This window comes from Pleurodeles waltl, chromosome 3_1 (assembly GCF_031143425.1).
Source record: "Pleurodeles waltl isolate 20211129_DDA chromosome 3_1, aPleWal1.hap1.20221129, whole genome shotgun sequence".
In the NCBI taxonomy this organism is placed as follows: Eukaryota; Metazoa; Chordata; class Amphibia; order Caudata; family Salamandridae; genus Pleurodeles; species Pleurodeles waltl.
The window spans coordinates 483,115,950-483,137,217 of NC_090440.1; the positions used below are offsets into that span (position 1 = coordinate 483,115,950).

Genomic DNA, 21,268 nt, shown 5'->3' on the forward strand with positions numbered 1-21,268 from the left:
TACTAATGCATGAATATTATTTGCAGGCATGCATTTTAGCAGCAGAGATTCTATACTAGGAAAAATGTTGCCTAGTTTGTGATTTATCATCTATGACACATATTGTCAAGGTGTCTTAGCATATCTGTTGTGACAATTACTAGATAACATGAATATACAAGCATACATAAAGAATGGTTTAAGTATTAAGCGCTTATGTAGCCTCTCTCTTGTTCCCTTAGGTTTGACTCTTGGGAAGACTTTGAGGATGATCATGGTAAGGGGAAGGAGAATGGTTATCAGACTCTACACAAAGTACTGGAGCCTTTCCTTTTGCGTAGAGTGAAGAAAGATGTAGAGAAATCCCTGCCAGCTAAAGTGGAGCAAATTCTCAGGGTAGAAATGTCTGCTCTACAGAAGCAGTATTACAAGTAAGTAATTGGGAGTTTTGGAGACATTAGTTCTCCAGGTTTGTGCTTAGTTTTCATTGGGACATTGAGATACATTTACTTAACAAATAGGTTTCTAAAAACAATTAATAAGACCAAGAAAGAGCATTCTCACTGAAAGCATTATTGTAACATTACGCCACTAATCACAAGAGCTGCACAATAAAGTAGAATTTGATGAAAGATGCTAGCTACAAGTTTCATTAAAGTGCTGTGTGGTAAGCGACTGTTAGATGTTCAAGTCCACATTATGTAGCTGGTCATCTGCAAAAATGAATTCATCAGCTGTAAGGAATTACTTTTGTCAAATACTAGGGGTAAAATTACTATTAAAGTTAATAGGAAATATTTAAGTTAATCCTTGTTTCCTACTCGTCTGAGCCCCCACTAATGAGCTGCATGCTAAATTCTCTTATGTGTAGTAAGTTTTGTAACCTCAAGTATTGCATTTTTTTGTTTCCTGGTTGTTACCATACCACCCCATAATTTTCAGAGTAAAGTTCAGAAAAGTCAGTTCTGCTGAAAGTTATTCGGGAAAAATGCCTGATAAATAATGATAGAAGTGTAATGGTTACCACATCAAATTCCTTAGTCCCTTAGGACATAAATCCCTCATCTGCAGTGTAGGTGGTTTTGGAGAAATAAACCTGTAAAAGTACCAGCTTGTTTGTGCTTTTATACCTTATGAAAAGCAGGACTTCCTGTGAATCCTAAACTGGTAGTTGATCTCTAGTGACTGATTTTGTACCTAACCAGGCCGTGGTCAAGGGACTCGAGATAACACTTAAACAAAGGGAAAAGAGTAAATCATCTACTTATTAGGTAGCATATACAGTAGAGGAAGATAACACAAATGGAGATATTTGTATTCAGCCACAAGGCGTAGTGTGTCCTCTTGTATTATTCAGGAAAGAACAGTGTGGCAAGACATAGCTAATTACTCTCTACAGGGGAGGTGTACATGTGTCCAAGCAGATCTATTGCACCATATGACATTACAGTTTATTATGTAGTCATTAGGAGGGCTGAATATACAGTATATACAAGGTGCACTATGATGAACAGAAGGACTTCTGTTTTCTGCTGAAAATAGATGAGACTTCTGCAAGAAGACATTTCTGACTTTTACCAAAAAGGATCACAGTAAACTCAGGTTTTTATGATGCCTTCTACATCAGGAGCTGTAATGGCGCCTACTTATAAATATTGCAAACCTTCTTCACAGAAACCACAATACATACAGTTACAGGTGAAGGTTCACTCCTTAATTGTGCCAATTGCAAGGAAAAGAGTACACAATCCATTATTAACAGGTCTTTCACTAGACAGGGATAATAAATGCCAGGGAGCAGAGGGCCTTTAGATTAAAATAGCTGTATTACTGCATTTTTGTTTCCAACAGAAGCACAATCAAACATTATTAGCACTTAACTTGGCCCAAGTGTGGATGAAACACTGGAGTGCATGAAGAAAACAAAGGTCACCGGTAAAGCAATAGAGACATTGTAGACAAATGGGTTGTTTAAGAGGCAAAATTCTATGATATGTGAAGGCAAGTTAGACAGCCATAGAATTATTCACAGTATCAAAGACTTCACATCAGTGACAAAAGTCAATATGATTAGTCAAACATTTTGTGACAGAGCAAGGAATTCAAAGGAATCTTTCACACCAAGCAAATTATTTATTTTCATTCCACCCCAGAACATTCAACACTACACTTCCACGGACCGACTGAAAAGCTACTGTCAGCAATGGATGCATCACTCCCTAGTTGGGTGTGAGGGAGCAGATGAGTTATTTGGAGTATTTGAATAGCTGTTATTTTCATTACACAAAGACAGGCACGTCAGGGCACTCGTATACTGAGATGTCAAGCACAAGGGATGCCAAACTACCATTGCATAAAAATCTGTTCATGATGCAAGGGAGAAGCTTTATCACTTGGATCCGCAGAGCCTGCAATTAACAGCAAGGCACCTGAAGACAGAATGTCAACATTTACATGTACCTGTAATTGTATGATGTCAAGAGCACAATGTGCTTGCCAATCTTTTGTAGAAAAGCGAACAAAATACTTACATTGGTGTACACAATATGTCAAAGAACAGCGTGGTCAAAGTGACTATGATACAGTATTTTATTAATCATTTAAGGTGAGTTAAGCTATGCGTCATTGAGAATACATGTCAACAGTTACGATTGACACTAAAGAAAGTGATCAAAGCCAAATATCTGATAGAGACTTCTAGTTGCACATTCCTTACCTTAGAATTTTCCTCCAGGCTTCAGACTGGATCCAGAGATTTTTTCTTCAAGCAATACCCTTGCGCTTTGGTAGGTGGCGTCAGTCGACTCAGCAGGCGTCGTTGGCGTCGTAGTTGCTGTGATGACTTCGGGAGTAGTACATAGACGCCGCCTCAGCGCAGTGACGTAAGTTCTTTTCTTTCTGCACCACGCACTGATCCGGAGAGAGCTACTGTTGGACCTGGCCCTTGTGGCAGGTTAATTCCCTGACTTTTTGCCTAATTCCTCCTATTTTTTCTGACCTCTTGCTGTTGGCTATAGGACTCTGAGCACCTTATCACTGCTGACCAGTGCTAAAGTGCAGGTGTTCTCCCATCTAAAGTTGGTATGATTGGCTTATAACTAATTGGCATATTTAATTTACCTATAAGTCCTTGTACAGTGGTATCTCTATACCCAGGGCCTGTAAAGTAAATGCTACTAGTGGGCTTGCAGCGCTGCTTGCGACACCCACTGAAGTAGTCTTTCAAACCTGTCTCAGGCCTGCTAGCGCAGGGCCGGTGTGTGCAGCTTCCTGCCACAGGGACCTGGCATCTAAATTAACTTGCCAGGCCCAGAACTCCCCTTTTACTACATCAAAGTCACCCCTAAGGTAGGCCCTACCTAGCCCTATGGGCAGGGTGCCATGTATGTAGAAGGCAGGACATGTGCCAGGTTGCGTGGCCTGTCCTGGTAGTGACAAACAGCCTAACTTGGTGTCTCACTGCTGTGAGTGCTGCCTTCTCATAGGATTGCATTAGAAATGCCCTGCCTTATGTGTAGGAAGTATTGTCTGATTTATGAGGGGTAGCATAGGCATATTTGATATGGTTGTAATGGTAATAAGAAATGCTGCTTACTGGTGTAGATGTATTTCTTATTACTATTACAGAAATGCCACTTCTAGAAAGTGCGTATTTCTCTGTGCTTATGACTGGTGTTTTGTAGCTTGACTCCAATCCACGTCTGGGCAGAGTGGCAGTTGGGGCTTTGTGCATACTTTTCAGACAGCCTCTACACAGGGAGGGTGGAGGTGTCACAGAAGTGCACCTGCATGCTCAATAGTCTTCCTGGGCTGAGAGAAGGGAGAGGCGGGGCACACCTACATTTGTAAAGGCTGTGCCCTGGCCTCACACAATAGGGTCGTTTACCCCCAAACTGATGTTTGGAGCCTGTGCTGGAGGAGTGAGGGGGCACTCCCAGAACCAGTTGTCACTGGTTGGAACCTCCTCTCCTCTACCATTGTAAAACACTGTAAAGACTGACTATAAGTACAGGGGAGTTTTCCCCACAATTTGGAGACTCCTTGAAACATCTTGGAACTGGACACAGAAATGCTAGAAAGATTCACCTGGGGCCGCCTTTGACTGCTGCTGCGCTGACCTGTGACCTGCTTGGTCACTGAAAAGGACTTGCCACTTGCTGTATCTTCTTTGTGCTGGCCTGCTGCTGGGCCCCTTTTCCTGTGGGCCTTTTCCTGGAACTCTGCTCCCAGGGACAGGGTGCAGTGCCCCCTGGCCCCTGTAACCTTGTGAAGCACGATGAGTGCTTCTCTATTTGAGGAAACTAGTGCTTAGGAAAGCAATGCACCTTTCTTCCTGTAGGGCTTCCTCGTGGCTGTATCGTGCTTGGAAAGCGAACTCTCCTAAGTGGGTCCCAGCGCCTTGGAAGCACCTCTGTTTCCTCGTTTGTTTAGCCCCTTTTGGCAGCGCTTCATCTGAGCGCTGCCCGACATCACTGCCGTGACCCGGGCTGTAGGAAAAGGCAGCGCCGGAGACGCGCTGTTTTCTCTGCCCCTGGGGCACGAAGCAACCTGCAAAAGGGAATCTGGAGCAAGCGTGCTCCTATCTGTGCCCCCGGGGCAAGGATCGCTCCGAGGAGCGCCCCCGGGGCACCAGAATACCCTTACTTGGGCCAAACAGGAGGAAAGACATGGACACTCGCACACTAGCCCGTGTGCGGGCAAGTGCCTACCGGCGGCCCTAGGAGGAAGGAAGACCTCATCGGAGGTCTCCCTTTGGATCCCAGGGCCGCTCTGGAAGCAGGACACGGGAGGCGAGGGAGAATCCCTCTACCCTCTGCCCTGCGTTAGGAGCGTGATCGCTCCTGAGGTCCAAAAGAGTTTCCCTGACTTTAGCACCCCCTCGTGAGGGCTGGGTGAGGCCTGGGGGATGTGGGGGACCCCCCTGTGATCGCGGGCCCCAGGTGGGGCCCTTCTTGAAACCAGAGGGGGTGCATAGCTCCCCCCTCCTTTACCAACAGTGATTGTTGACCTTGGCCCCCCTCGTGAGGGCCGGTGGAGGCCCAGGGCCCCCCCCCCAGTGATCATGGGCCCCAGGAGGGGCCCGTTAGGAGTACAGAGGGGGTTCGTGCTGCCCCCGCTACCCGAGAGTTTTAAGTAGGCCCCCACGTTGCGCAGAGGAGCGCGGGCCCCTTCTCCATTCCTTGGCACTGTAGGTGCCTCATCAGAAAAGCAGGTACCACTACAAGACAATATATATGGCCTAAGTTCTTTTTAGAGACTTTAGTGGTTTATATGTTGCCTACCTGTTCTATGATGTTTCATATGTGTATGCAAATGTTCCTTTTGTGGACATAACATGCTAATATGTTTTGACTTGCCATACGTTTTATAATGTTCCTAATATGGGTGTTTATGATATTCTTATGACAAGTGCTTTGGTGTAATAATGTGTTTCTTGACTACTGCTTATGTTGCAGAATACTGAGTAACCTGTGTGTTATATGTGACTACTGCTGGTTTGCAGAGTAACTAATGTGTAACGTTCTGACAATTGCTAAGGTAGCAGGATACTACTGATATGTGATGTTTGGTCTAATAATTGCGTTGTGTACAATACAGTATATTTTCATATAACTTGGTGTTGTGTTTCCTTTGTGGTGGGTGGGGACTACCCTAGCCAACCAGAAACCCCATTTCTAACAGCTTCCCTTGACTCTTTTTGACCGACTTTGTCCCTTTTGTAGAGTATTTGGTGAGTTTTTGGTGCATCGAGCATGTCCCTGAAGACCGGTTTCAAACCATGCAAGGACTGTCACCGCAAGATGTCGGTGACTGATCCGCATCGGGTCTCTCTGGGGTGCCTGGAGTGCGACCATGACCCAAAGTCGTGCTCCGAGTGACAGGCCATGCACCCGAAGGACTTGAAGGAGCGGTCCCTCAAGTTTATGGCGGCCCGGTGCTCGACTCTGTGTAGGTCCCGGTCTCACTTGAGAGGACGGTCTTGAGACCGCTCACGGAGCCACCACCATTCTTCTTCCTCAAAGTCTTCGGGACAAGGTAAGAAGAAGTCGTAGAGATCCCATCACCCTTCAACTTCACCCTGTCACTTGGCTGATGCGATGTGGGAGGAGCGTTGACGATCGAAGCCTCCGTCTTCTGAGTCTGCTTCTGGGGCCACTCCGTGCTTCCCCGAGTTTACGGCAGCTTCGGGCCCAAGGGGTTTGGGGGGGGGGGCTTCGAGTTCCGTGTCGGCGGCTTCAACTCTGGCCACCGAGGTCCACTCCAGATCCGCTCTCCGATCCGCACTGGTGCCAGTCGTACCATTGAGACCTTTCCCAGCACCGGTTTGATTGTCAACGCTCCTGACGTTGATCGTGCCCACCATCGACCTCAACCCAATATTCATCCCCGAAGACTTGGATTCAGAACAGCTTCGGCTGATGCCGCCTCTGTCTTCGATGGGGCCTATTCACCCCAGGTCAGATTCTGACCCTTTTTCTTATGGGTACGACTTCATGGAATAATTGAAGGGGTCCCTGGACCCTTATTAATACCAGGATGACCCTAATTTGGACTGGGCACAGGAGTTGGGCAAGGCCAGTGGCCTGGACACTTCTCCAGATGCTGGCATGCTGACTCCTCCTAGTGTGGCTGTGGCGCAGGGAGCGACTTGTTCTGTGGTGGTCAGTAAGGCGGCTGAGGTCCTCATTCTTCAGCTGCCCACTGTTCAAGTCAGGTCGAATCTCCTGACGGAGGTGCTTCAGCCAGGGGCTTCCACATCTCAGCCCCTTTTACCATTTAATGAAGCCCTCACCAATGTCCTATTGGGTACTTGGTCTAGACCCTACACAAGGGCTTCTGTTAACAGGACTGTCGTATGCTGCCATCGGCCTGCCCGAACGACCCTAAATTCCTGTCCCAACACCCCACGCCTGAGAGTCTTGTCATCCAGGCTTCCTGTTCCACGGGCACGCATTCCCTTCTGCATCCCCGGATAGGGAATCAAAAAGGCTGGAAGAATTTGGGAAGAAGATGTTTTCTTCCTCCAGTCTCGTTCTGTGGTCCATGAACACTGCATGCCCCTAGGGCCGCTACATCCACTCTCTCTTGGATACTGTTGTGCAGGTTCTGCCGCAGATATTGGAGGAGGCCCTTGCCATCATCTCCCAAGCTGTCACCAGTGGGAGAGATGCGGCAAAGTTCACAATCAGATGTGGGCTGGATATGACCGACTCGCAAGGTAGATGGGTTGCGACGACAGTGGCCATGAGGAGCCATGACTGGTTGCGTACATCTAGTTTTGTCGGGGGATGTCCAACAGACTCTTATGGGCATGCCCTTTGATGGATCCCGTCTCTTTGGAGAAAAGGCGGACTCGACTTTGGAGAGGTTCAAGGACTCCCGGGCCACGGCTCGGTCCCTCGGCCTTTCCACTGCACCTCGCCCCCATCAGTCCACCTTTCGCCCCTTTCATGGCCACGGAAGGGGCTCCCTGTCGCGTCTCCCTCCCAGCCACCATGCCGCCCATGATGTTCAGCCTCTGCGTGGCCGGGGACACGGAATCCCAAATGGGTGTGGGACAGGGAACCAGAGGTCTGCCCAGTCCACCCCTGCCCCCGCTGTAGCCTACAAACCCTCCTAATCCGTCCCTTCACTCTGGTCCAGTTGGCGGCAGGATTCGCCATCACCTGCCCCACTGGGAATCCATCACTATGGACAGATGGGTTTTGCATATCATTCGAAGGGGCTATTCCCTCAAATCTGCCCCACCAGCCATGCCTCCATCAGTCAGCCATATTCCGGAGGATCATTTGGCACTTCTCTGCCAGGAAGTCGCAGCTCTTATGGCCAAGGGAGCCAAAGAGAAGGTCCCTGTGCCAGAAGTAGGTTGTGGTTGTTATTCTCAATACTTTCCGGTGCCCAGAAAGGACAAGGGCTTACATCCTATCCTAGACCTTCGGGACCGCAATTATTTCCTCAAGAAGGAGAAATTCAAAATGCTCACCCTGGCTCAGGTCCTGCCTGCCTTGGTCCCAGGAGACTGGATGGTAGCGTTGGACATGCAGGACGCTTATTTCCACATTCCCATCCTACCTGCCCACAGACGTGACCTACGTGATAGGTCACGGGCACTTTAAATTTACCGTGCTCCCCTTCGGCTTTACCAGCGCCCCTCGGGTGTTCACGAAAGTTGGGGTTTTCAGTCTTCCCCTACCTCGATGACTGGCTGTTGAAGGTGGACTCGCCCCAGAAAGTCGTTTCCACCTTCAGACTACGGCGAACCTCCTGCACACGCTGAGGTTCACTATAAATGTGTCGAAGTCACACCTGACTCCCTCTCAGACACTCCCTTTCATCAGAGCTGTTCTGGATACAGTGCATTTTCGAGCCTATTCTCTTGAAAAGCGAGTTCAAGATATTCAAGTTATGATTCCGATCTTTCAGCCTCTGTCTTGGGTTTCGGCTGAGGCTGCTGGGCCTCCTGCATCCTGCTAGTGACACATGCCAGATGGCATACGTGGGCTCTGCAGTGGGACTTGAAGTTCCAGTGGACGCAGCATCAGGGAAATCTCTCCGACATGGTCCAGATCTCGAAGGAGACTGCAAAAGACCTGCAGTGGAGGCTTTCAAATCCGCATTGGGTCCACAGCAGATCCCTCTCCCTTCCCCAGCCAGATCTATCAATAGTGACGTAGGCGTCACTTCTGGGATGGGGCAGCCACATGGGAGAGGCGGAGATCAGAGGCCTCTGGTGTCCGGCGGAGTCTGGGCTCCATAGCAATCTTCTGGAGCTCCAGGCGATCAGGCTTGCGTTGAAAGCATTTCTTCTGTCGCTGGTGGTTCAACATCTGGCGGCTCTCTGAACGCCAGAGCAGACAAACTCAGCCGTTGATGCGTAGCTGATCACAAATGGCGTCTCCATCTGGAGGTGGTGCAAGGTCTCTTTCAGCAGTGGGGAGAGTCTTGGTTAGATCTGTTCGCCTCCCCAGAGAACGCGCAATGTCAGCTGTTTTGCGTATTGGAGTTTCCAAGGCAGCACTCACTCTGAGACGCTTTTTGTCTCGAGTGAAACTCCGGTCTCCTTTACGCCTTTCCACCTATACCACTTCTGCCCGGAGCTCTCAAGAAGATCAGGAACGACCGGGCCCAAGTTATCTTGGTGGCTCCGGAATGGGCACGAAGAGTATGGTATACTGAGCTATTGTACATGGCCACGGATTATACACTCAGACTGCCTCTTCGGGAGGATCTTCTGTCGCAGCAGCAGGGGATGGTTCTCCACCCAAACCTGTCCAGTCTCCACCTTCATGCGTAGAGATTGAGCTGCAGCAGTTGACGGCTCTTGACATTCCACCCGAAGTCTGTGACATTATCTTGGCAGCCAGGCGTTCCTCCTCCAAAGCGGTATACGCCTGCAGTTGGCATAAATTTGTGGCATGGTGTACCAACAAATCTGTTGATCCCCTCTCTGCCCCTCTTTCTGAGGGTTTTCTGTTCCTTCTTTCTTTTGCCCAGCAGGGCTCTGCTTTGGGCACCTTTAAAGGGTATTTATCGGCTATTTCGGCCTTTCTTAGGTTACCTGATCAGCCTTCACTCTTTAAGTCTCCTGTTGTCAGTCGCTTCCTTAAAGGTCTCACCCATTTGTTTCCTGCCACTCCATTTATCATGCCTCAGTGGGACCTCAATTTTGTCCTTACTTTCTTAATGTGTACTCCATTCGAGCTGATGCACAATTGTCAATTATGTCTCCTTACTTTAAAAACTGTTTTTCTTGTTGCCATCACTTCTGCTCACAGAGTGAGTGAGCTTCAGGCTGTTTCTTCAAAGTCCCCATACTTGTCTGTGCCCCCTGACAAAGTGGTGTCGACAGACGACCCTTTGGACGCGACTGGTATTACTCGAAGAAAAAATCTACGGATACATTCTGACCCCTGGGGGTAAATTCTAAGGTAAGGAATTTGCAGCTAGAGTATGTCTTTACCAGATATATTGTTACCAAAGGTAAGTAACTTATACATTTAGAATAGTCATTAACAGATTTCTAGAAGGAGCAAAAATATTCCATCTTCCACATGCAGTTCCAGCAGCAAAATCGAGCTTGAACATCACTGAACAGGGTTAGTGAATTACAGGCCTTGTCATTTCACAAACCATACCTAATTATTCAGAAGGATAAGGTGGTTATTAGGACGCATCCAACATTTGCTCAAAAGGTGTTTTTTTCCTGTTCATATAGCTATACCAGAAGGAAAATGTTAACTAAAAAAATCATTCTTTAGCCATTATTCCTTGAGAGAGAATCAAAGTCCAAAATAAAGTATGAGCCAAAAAAGTTAATTCTGATTGCTACTCCTAGGTTCAGTATCCTCACCTCTTGTATCTCCTGCAAGCACCAGACTATGGGGGTTATTACAACTTTGGAGGAGGTGTTAATCCGTCCCAAATGTGACGGATATACCACCTGCCGTATTCTGAGTTCCATAGGATATAATGGACTCGTAATACGGCTGGTGGTATATCCGTCACTTTACCATCACTTTTGGGACGGATTAACACCTCCTCCAAAGTTGTAATAACCCCCTATATCTGGAAAAGTTGAAACACCTGCACTGCACCTCTATGTGGTGCCTCAGCTCTGACTCTGCTCTGCGTACCACCCTGGACATGAGTGAAACCACCGAGCCATATAAGCTGCCACTCTGCCATTCTGACGTTAGTTACTTATTTCTGATGTGGATCTGGAATTATGCTCCTCAAAAAGTTTCCTATCAAAAAATAGTTTTGCACTGTGTAAGGAAATGCCTCCTTGACATGTTTACCCCCTAACTTTTTGCCTTTGCTGATGCTAAGTTTTGGTTGAAAGTGTGCTTGGACCCGGCTAAACAGGCCCGAGCACCAGTGTTCTTTCCCTAAACTGTACCTTTGCTTCCACAATTGGCACAGCCCTGGCACTCAGAAAAGTCCCTTGTAATTGGTACCCCTTGTACCAAGGGCCCTGATGCCACCCTGGGGTGCCCCTCACTCAGCACATGGACACTGCCTCACAGCTTGTGTGTGCTGGTGGGGAGAAAATGACCAAGTCGACATGGCACTGCCCTCAGGGTGCCATGCTAACGTCATACTGCCTGTGGCATAGGTAAGTCACCCCTCTAGCAGGCCTTATAGTCCTAAGGCAGGGTGCACTATACCACAGGTGAGGGCATATGTGCATGAGCACTATGCCCCTACAGTGTCTAAGCAAAACCTTAGACATTGTAAGTGCAGGGTAGCCATAAGAGTATATGGTCTGGGAGTTTGTCAAACACGAACTCCACAGTTCCATAATGGCTACACTGAAATCTGGGAAGTTTGGTATCAAACTTCTCAGCACAATAAATGCACACTGATGCCAGTGTACAATTTTTTGTAACATGCACCCAGAGGGCATCTTAGAGATGCCCCCCTGAATACCAATCCGACTTTTAGTGTAGACTGACCAGTTCTGCCAGCCTGCCACAAACCAGACAAGTTGCTGACCACATGGGGAGATTGCCTTTGTCACTCTGTGGCCAGGAACAAAGCCTGTACTGGGTGGAGGTGCTTCACATTTCCCCCTGCAGGAACTGTAACACCTGGCGGTGGACCTCAAAGACTCACCCCTTTTGTTACAGCGCCCCAGAGCATCCCAGCTAGTGGAGATGCCCGCCCCTCCGGCCACTGCTCCCACTTTTGGTGGCAAGGCTGGAGGAGATAGTGAGAAAAACAAGGAGGAGTCACCCACCAGTCAGGACAGCCCCTAAGGTGTCCTGAGCTGAGGTGACCCCTGCCTTTAGAAATCCTCCATCTTAGTTTTGGAGGATTCCCCCAATAGGATTAGGGATGTGCCCCCCTCCCACAGGGAGGAGGCACAAAGAGGGTGTAGTCACCCTCCAGGACAGTAGCCATTGGCTACTGCCCTCCCAGACCTCAACACACCCCTAAATCTAGTATTTAGGGGCACCCCAGAAGCCAGGAAATCAGATTCCTGCAACCTGAAGCAGAGAAGACAGAAGACAACAACTGCTTTGGCCCCAGCCCTACCGGCCTGTCTCCTGACTCGAAAACCTGCAACCAGCAATGCATCCGACAGGGACCAGCGATCTCTGAAGCCTCAGAGAACTGCACTGGACTAAAGCAACGGCTCTGCTCAACAACAGCAACTTCTTTGCAACAAAGAAGCAACTTTTAAAGAACACACTCTTCCCGCCGGAAGCGTGAGACTTCACATGCTGCACCCAACGCCCCCGGCTCGAGATCCGGAGAACAAACATCACAGGGAGGACTCCCCGTCGACTGCAACCCCGTGAGTAGCCCGAGACGACCCCCCCTGGACCCCCACAGCGGCACCTGCAGAGACAATCCAGAGGCTCCCCTGACCGCGGCTGCCTGTAACAAGGGACCCGACTCCTGGAACCACCACTGCACCCGCAGCCCCCAGGACCTGAAGGAACCGAACCTCAGTGCAAGAGTGACCCCCAGGCGACCCTCTGCCTAGCCCAGGTGGTGGCTGTCCCGAGAAGCCCCCCCTGTACCTGCCTGCACCGCTAGAGTGACCCCTGGGTCCCTCCATTGTTTCCTATCTGAAACCCAACGCCTGCTTTGCACACTGCACCCGGCCTCCCCTGTGCCGCTGAGGGTGTGTTTTGTGTGCCTGCTTGTGTCCCCTCCAGTGCTCTACAAAATCCCCCTGGTCTGCCCCCCGAGGACGCGGGTACTTACCTGCTGGCAGACTGGAACCGGAGCACCCCTGCTCTCCATAGGCACCTATGTGTTTTGGGCACCTCTTTGACCTCTGCACCTGACCGGCCCTGAGCTGCTGGTGTGGTAACTTTGGGGTGCCTTGAACCCCCAACGGTGGGCTGCCTATGCCCAGGAACTGAGGCTTGTAAGTGTCAATCTAACTTTTACTTACCTCCCCAGGAACTGTTGATTTTTGCAGTGTCCACTTATTGCTTATTGCCCTTTTAACAAGTACTGTATATGATATTGCTTTTATTCAAAGTTCCTAACTTTCCTGTGTGAAGTACCTTGCATTTTATGTGTTTACTTCAAATCTTGAACCTGTGGTTCTTAAAATAAACTAAGAAAATACATTTTTCTTTATAAAAACCTATTGGCCTGTAGTAAGTCTTTAAGTGTGTGTTTCTCATTTATTGCATGTGTGTGTACAACAAATGCTTAACACTACCCTCTGATAAGCCTACTGCTCGACCACACTACCACAAAAAAGAGCATTATAATTATCTAATTTTGCCACTATCTTACCTCTAAGGGGAGCCCTTGGACTCTGTGTACACTATTTCTTACTATGAAATAGTATATACAGAGCCAACTTCCTACACAGTGTCTACATAGATTCTTCCCCTGAAAGTTACTGGTTTCAAATCCTGTTCTTTTTCAAGAGTATGTGAAAATGGCCCTTGTCGCAGTTACCCACTCCCCCCCAACTTCTTGCCTGATATTGATGCTGACTTGACTGAGAGTGTGCTGGGACCCTTCTAACCAGGCCCCAGCACCAGTGTTTTTTCACTAAAAATGTACCATTGTTTACACAATTGGCACACCCCTGGCACACAGATAAGTCCCTTGTAAAATGGTACCAGTGGTACCAAGGGCCCTGTGACCAGGGAAGGCCCCTATGGGCTGCCACTTGTGTAGTGCCACCCTAAGGGCACCTCACCTAATACATGGACACTGCCATTGCAGATTGTGTGTGTTGGTGGGGAGAAAAAGGCAAAGTCGACATGGCTTCTCCCTCAGGTTACCATTCACACAAAACACTGCCTGTGGCTTAGGTAAGTCACCCCTCTAGTAGGCCTTAAAGCCCTAAGGCAGGGTGCACTATACCACAAGCGAGGGCATAGCTGCATGAGCAATATGCCTCTACAGTGTCTTAAGTTCATTCTTGTACATTGTAAGTACAGTGTGACCATATTAAGTATATGTCTGGTTTGTCAAAACAAACTCCACAGTTTCATTATGGCTACACTGAATACGGGGAAGTTTGGTATCAGACTTCTCAGAATAATAAACCCACACTGATGCCAGAGTTGGATTAATTAAAAAATGCACACAGAGGACATCTTAGAGGTGCCCCCTGTATTTTACCTAATCCTTCAGTGCAGGACTGACTGGTCTGTCCCAGCCTGCCACTGAGAGATGAGTTTCTGACACCATGGGGTGAGAGCCTTTGTGCTCTCTAAGGCCAGAAGCAAAGCCTGCACCGAGGGGAGGTGCTTCACACCTCCCCCTGCAAGAACTGTAAGACCTAGCAGTGACCCTCAAAGGCTCAGGCTTCGTGTTACAATGCCCCAGGGCACTCCAGCTAGTGGATGCCCAGCCTCCGGACAAAGCTCCCACTTTTGGCAGCAAGTCCAGAGGGATAATTAGTAAAAACAAGGAGGAGTCACCACTTCAGCCAGGACCACCCCTAAGGTGTCCAGAGCTGAAGTGACCTCCTCCTTGCAGAATCCTCCATTTTGGTTTGGAGGATCAGGGCCAATACGGATAGGAATGTTCTTCCCTCCCTAAAGGGAGTGAGCACAAGGAGGATGTAGCCACCCTCAGGGACAGTAGCCATTGGCTACTGCCCTCTGACCCCCTAAAACACCCCTACATTTTGTATTTAAGGGCTGCCTGAACTAAGCTAGTCAGATTCCGGACGACCTCACAAGAAGAAGGACTGCTTAGCTGAAACCCCAGCAGAGAAGGAAAGGAGAAAACAACTGACTTAGCCCCAGCTCTACCGGCTTGTCTCCTGCTTAAAGAACCTGCAAAAGAAAGGCAACGCTTCCTGCAGGTCCAGCGACCTCTGACAAACCTCCAGAGGACTGCCTGCATCACAGAAGATCAAGAACTCCTGTGGACAGTGGCCCTGTTCCAAAGGACTCCCACCTCACTCCAGAAGCGTGAGTCCTAACTACTCTGCACCCGACGCCCACAGCCCGAGTCCAGGTGGCCCTACCGACCAGAGAGGACCCCCAGGTGACATCGACCAAGTGCCCACCCTGGGTTGACCTCTCCACCCCTCCACGACAACGCCTGCAGAGGGAATCCCGAGGACCCCCCTGACTGCGACTGCCCTAGACGAAGATAACTGACGCCGAAGGACCCACTGCACCCGCAGCCCCCAGGCCTTGGAGAAATCGACACCCAGTGCAGCAACGATCGACAGGTGGCCCTGTCCGACTGGTGGTGTGCCCGTGACACCCCCGGGACTCGCATGCAGCGCCTGAGTGACCATTGGGGGCCCCTCATTGAGTTTCATTGGAAACCTGAGGCCCTGTTTGCACCCTGCAGCCGGCTGCCCCAGGTCCGCTGAGGGTGTGGGATTGGTGCCTAGTTGGGGCCCCTCTAGCGCTCCTCTAATCCCCACTGGTCTGCCCTCTGAGCTGCGGGTACTTACCTGCTGGCAGACCAAATTCTGAGTACCCCTGTCTCCATAGGAGCCCTCGTTAAAACAGCTCAACTTTGACCTCTGCACCCAGCCGTCCCCGTGTTGCTGGTGGTGGGTGTTTGGGGTTGACTTGAACCCCCAACGGTGGACTACCTGGAAACCCGGGGACTGGAACTGAAGTTGTGTACTTACCTCTAAAACTGTACTTTATTTTCTTCTCCCAGGAACTGTTCTGAAAATGCAGTGTCCACTTTTAAAATAGATATTCTCTGTTTTCTGAAAACTGTTTACTTGACTAAAGTGAAACAAAGTTACATTGATGTCTATGCTAAGTACTTCTGAACTGAGTCTTGTGGTTCTAGTAATAAAGTAACAAAAATATATATATTTTTTCTATATAAAATCCTATTGGAGTTAAGTCATTGAGTGAGTTGTCCTTCTATTGCTTGTGCGTGTACAACAAATGCTTAACACTACCCTCTGATAAGCCTAACTGCTCGACCACACTACCACAAATAGAGCATTAGTATTATCTATATTGCCCCTGTCAAGCATCTTGGGGAACCCCTGGACTCTGTGCAAACTATATCTCACTTTGATATAGTTTATACAGAGCCAGCTTGCTACTGTATGTCACTTCTGGACGCACACAACTTAATTCTCTAGTGTCTAAGGTGTGTAAGAAGTACAGCCTCTTGCACCAAGAATATCCTAGATTGGCAGGCCAAGCTCTGCATTGCAGGGGCTTGGGATGAATGCTGAGGGAAACAAAGTCATTCCACATCCCATACTAGGTCCCTCTCTGGCTCACCTTCTATCATTAAGTCCTCAAAGCAGACCTCCTCCAAAGGGAAGAGCAAATTCGAGAAAAGAAAAAAGAAATGTACACAATAGGGACTTTTCTGCTTCCCAGTGTTTCTCCCTTTCCAGGGGTATGTGGATTTGTTCTCTGACTCTGTCCTCGCTAGATTTGGTGCAGATTCCATTAACTCCAAATTCAGCCTGGCTCTGCTGCTGGACCAGGAACTCCCTGAGCCCTCACAATCTGATTTTGCAGAGGACGTGGTGGTTCCAGGGGCCATTGTAAGCAGCATTTTTCCTCCTCTTCCAAAATTATAGTGCTGTTTTGTTTAGGTGTAAGCCTTTTCATGTTGGAAGAAGGCCTCCATGTTCTAATGAGAATGATACTTATTTTGCAATTGTGTGTTAGAATGTTACCCTTTGTATTTAATCCCTCCAGTTTTACAAGATATATGCCTTAGAAGACATGCAAAGGGAGTGAGACAGTGGCTCAAGAGCCAAGTACACTGTAGCACGTTAATCCATCATATTCCTCAGAGTTCTCTGCCAAAAGTATTTTCGGAGCAGCAATCCAAGTTTGGCAGTGTGAATCTTTTCTGGATTCACATGATGTGTGCTATCCTGTCATTTAGAGGTTGGTTCCGGAACGCTCCTCTTTTAGTAGTCTCCTTTTCTTTTCTGTCACACAATACTTACACACAAGAAAGAAAACACTAAAAGTACTTTATTTTTGGAACACAGTATCAGAAAATACTAGAGAGACAACCCTCCAATATGAGGTAAGTAAATACATATAGTTAGAAAAGCTATGTAAAATAGTAATATGCTTCCATCAGAGTTTGACTCAGAGTATTCTAGAGCATATCGCCATCAAGGCCAACATCTCCAGTCATCATACCGGATTAGCAATACCTCCTCAGGCTCTGGCAGGATCACCTCCTCCATCTTCTCCACCCCGATTCCTCCTCCACAACCAGCCATGCCAGCTGTATCGCTGCCACAGCTTCTACTCTGTCTGTGCCTCCATCTGTACCACAGACATATTTAAGGTGCTGTAGATGCTCTAGGTCTAGGTGACGCTCAAGATCTAGTTCTTGCCGTCAACATAGTCTCTCCAGATGATCACACTCACTGCAAAGAAACTTACTACCTCCAGATCGAGATCTTCACACATCGTACTTCACCTTAGGGTCTGTATTGACCTACTCTGACAGATTCTTCCCCACCAAGAGCATCTCCTGTAAATTACATTAATACCTTCCAGGAAATTCTCATCAAAGGAGCCAAGAAGCTAAATATTGACTTACCACCTGCTACCATGTCCACATTGGTAATCTTTGAGACACTCCACCAAAGATATGCTTCTAGACTTGTGCTACCATTGGTACCCGGATTGTTGGAACCGGCTACGGATTTGTTTCTGACACCTGCTTCTGTAAAGGCTGCCCTGTCCCACCTTCAGAAGAAATACAAGCCTCCAGATCAGGATCCTTCTTTCCTACATGCTGAGCCTTTTCCAGACTCAGTTATAGTCTTTGTGGCCCATAATTTGCATACTACAGCTCCTTCATCCACTGTTCTTCTGGACAAAGGCAGTAAAACGTTGGACTCTGTGAGAAGAAAGGTATGTGGAACTTCTGCTGTCAAAACGCAAGCTGACAGTACTTCTGAAACTTCTTGGCCATTATAACAAATCTCTTTGGGGTTCCCTCCAACAATTCATAGAGGATCTTCCAAAGAGACAGACGTCAAGATTTTCAGGAGATTATCCACAAAGGCATGATAGTGTTGAATCAAATCATCAGTGTTAACAGGTGATTTTTCTACTCTTGCAGCACATAAATATTGTCATGGCCTAGCTCTTTGTTGCTTTTTGTGACTCAGACTTATAGGGTTAAAGCCAGAAGCTCAACAGCATATCATACATTTCAGGGAATACCTTATTTGGATTTCATGCTGATGATATATCTCGCATGAAAACAGAACTGGACACACTTAAGGCTGTTGGGCTGGAAAAAAAGAAAGGATTTTAGAAGATCTCATAGACCTTGTGAATGCCGGTACTACCACCACAGGGTTCAAACCCCTCATTGGCTTCAAGGACAACAGCAACAGCAGCAGAACAGACCCCAGAAACACAGATGCCAGTTGAGAGGCAGAGGAGGTCAGCAACCATCTGCTCAACCTAGCAAACCAACCACCACTTGAAAACAATACATCAGATCTTCCCCTTTTCAGCTATCCATTCTGGTAGGTGTGAAGTATAACATATTTCCTGCAAGAGTGGCAAAAGATAACACTTAAAAATATGTTCTGAATATTGTAGATCATGGATACTGACTCAAGTTCAAGTGTCCACCATCTATTCCACTGGAGAAACTTCCCCTTTACCAACGGGAAACACTGCAACAAGAAGCATCCATCCTCTTGCAGAAACATGCAGTGGTGAGGGTTCCCTCTCACCTGAGAGGAATGGTTATTTATTCCCATTATTTTCTGTTGAAGAAGAAAGGAACTAAAAACTAATACAGAATCATTTTGGACCTGAAGAAAGTGAACAAATGGGGTAGCAAAGAACAATTCTGAATTGTGGTTCTTCATCAGATATACTCTTAACTCCATCAAGGGAACTGGTTATGCTGAGTAGACCTGCAAGATGCCTATTTTCACATTGTAATAGCCAAAAAACATCATATTTCTGAGGTTCATTTTGGGAAAAGACCACTATCAATACAAAGTCCATCCCTTTAGTTTCCACTGGTAATTTTCTCAAAATGTATGGTAGTTGTAGCAGCCCAACTCAGAAAAATTAGAATCTTTATTTATCCATCTTTGGACGATTGGCTCATCAAGGCATCTTCCTGTCAGCAAGCAAGCCAACATTGTCATCTAACCATCATGACTCTCAATCGATTAGGTTTGCAAGTGAATCACGAGAAATCTATAGCAACACATGTTCAATCCCTTCATTACTAGGGTGCATTGATAGACGCAATGCACACAGAAGTGTTCTTTCAGAGGAGAGACCATTATTCTTCAGAAATGTTCCAATCTGAAGAAAACATCCCATCCAACAGTGACACAAGTCTCTTCCCTCCTGGGTTCAGTGGTGTCATGTATCTTCCTGGTCCTGCATGCACATCTCATCATGTAGCGTCTTCAACAATGTTTGGAAGGTCAAAGGGATCAGCTCTTGGGAAGATGGGAAGCTAGAGTGATACTGACCACTTATGCAAAACAGTCACTCAAATGGTGGTGCCACTCAGCGAATCTTCTCAAAGGGATGAATTTCCACCAAGACATTCCAGCTCAAAAAATTGTGTCGGATCCCTCCTTAACAGGTTTGTGTGCACAGATCCAAGGCCTGTGGTTGCTGAAGGATCAACCTTCTGGAATGGAGGCAGTACAATTAACCCTGGAAGCCATAAATAATCTAGAAGTGGTTATTCTCCAGGGATCTCAAGAATACAGCGATCTGTATTCTGGGAACCCATTATGCACAGGAAGCAATTCTCAGCAGAGTCATTAAAGAAAATCATGAATGGGTTCTAAACAACGATGTACTTCATGACATCATTTTTGATTGAGTTTCCCCGAAAAGATCTTTTTGCAGATAGAGAAAACAAAAAATGCCCAAGCTTCGCCTTAAGGTTCTACCAACTGGGCACTCTAGGGAATGCCCTAATGATCAAGCATGTTTTTCATGTCTTTCCTTCACTTCCCCTGCTGCTAACAGTGATCATCAAGTTCTCACAATTGAAAGCAAGAATGATTCTCATTGCCATGGGGTGGCCTCAACAGTGGTAGTACACGTATCTTCTTCACCTCTCAGAATGTCCATGCAGAAAGCTGCCATGCAGACTGAATCTTTTGGAGGCCAGATTCTACATCCCAACCTGCACTCTGTGAACTTATCTGCATAGCTCCTGAACTCATACAATATGGCCACCTAAACATTACACAGAAATGCATGGATGTGCTGAGAGAAGCCAAGAGACCATCCAGTAGGTTTTCCTAATCTTTTAGATGGAAGAGATTCTTCATCTGGTGTTCTCAGAACAATTTCAGTCCTCTTACTTGTCAGGAAGAGGTTGTTTTTCCATGCCTTCTCCATCTCGCTAAAGTGAAATTGCAATCCTTCTCAATTAGAGAGCATCTCACAGCAATCACAACTTATCAAGAATGTCCTTCACAAATGTCCTTTTTTTCAGAAAGCCTATGGTGAGATATTTTCTGGCAGGCATTAAGAAGATATATCCTCCCCTCAAGAGACCTTCTCATCCATGGGAGTTAAAAATGATCCTCTCTCGCCTTTTGGGTCCTCCCTTTGAACCAGTTAATTAGACTTCTCTCCAACTCCTTTCTTCAAAGACTTCCTTCTTGTTAGCCATTACTTCAGCTCACACAGTTAGAGAGATAAAGGCTCTCTGTTCACATGAACTTTACATAGTATTCCAAAGCAATACAGTAGTGATGAGGATCCATCATAAATTCCTCCCAAAGGTAGTCTCAGATTTCCGTGTCAAGGAGAGTATTACTTTACCTACATTCTTTCAAAACCCTTCTTCTCCTGCATAGACGCTTCTCAACACTCTCAATGTTAGGAGGGTATTCAAGTTTTATCTAGAAAGGACAAAACCTTTAAAAATATCAGTGCAATTATTTGTCAACTATGGTCCTCTATGGATAGGAAATGCTCGTTCCAAATAATCTTTATCCAGATTAATTGTCTCCGGCATAATCCTTTGTTATCAAAAAGCAAACAAATCCCTGTCTGGTAGACGTAGGTCCCACTCCACCAGAGATAAATAAGCTACTACTGCTTTGCCTAGGAAACCCCCATTGCTGAAATTTTGAAAGCTGTAACTTGGAGGTTAGTTCACACTTTTACAAGACACTATTGTCTTGATGCATACGCTAAGGCTGATGCAAAGTTTGGCAAACCTCACGTTGTGTGCCTAATTTTACTATTCTCTCTTTTTATCTCTTCCTTTGCTGGATTTTTGTGGTATAATCTAGCTAATGTATTCCGTGCTTATAATTATCAGTGGATATCCCTTAAGAGACAAGGTATGGTTTCTTACTTGTAATCCT

At 47.1% G+C, this 21,268-nt stretch overlaps 1 protein-coding gene across 2 annotated transcripts in view; it reads left to right on the forward strand.

Annotated features, from left to right (window-relative positions):
• Nucleotides 1–21,268, forward strand: part of CHD2 (chromodomain helicase DNA binding protein 2) — a 1,519,436-nt gene that overhangs the window by 675,873 nt on the left and 822,295 nt on the right. For both annotated transcript variants that reach the window (XM_069222751.1, XM_069222752.1), the window contains one exon: nt 222–410. In XM_069222751.1, the coding sequence (XP_069078852.1) occupies nt 222–410 (189 nt within the window). The remainder of the gene's footprint in view (nt 1–221; nt 411–21,268) is intronic.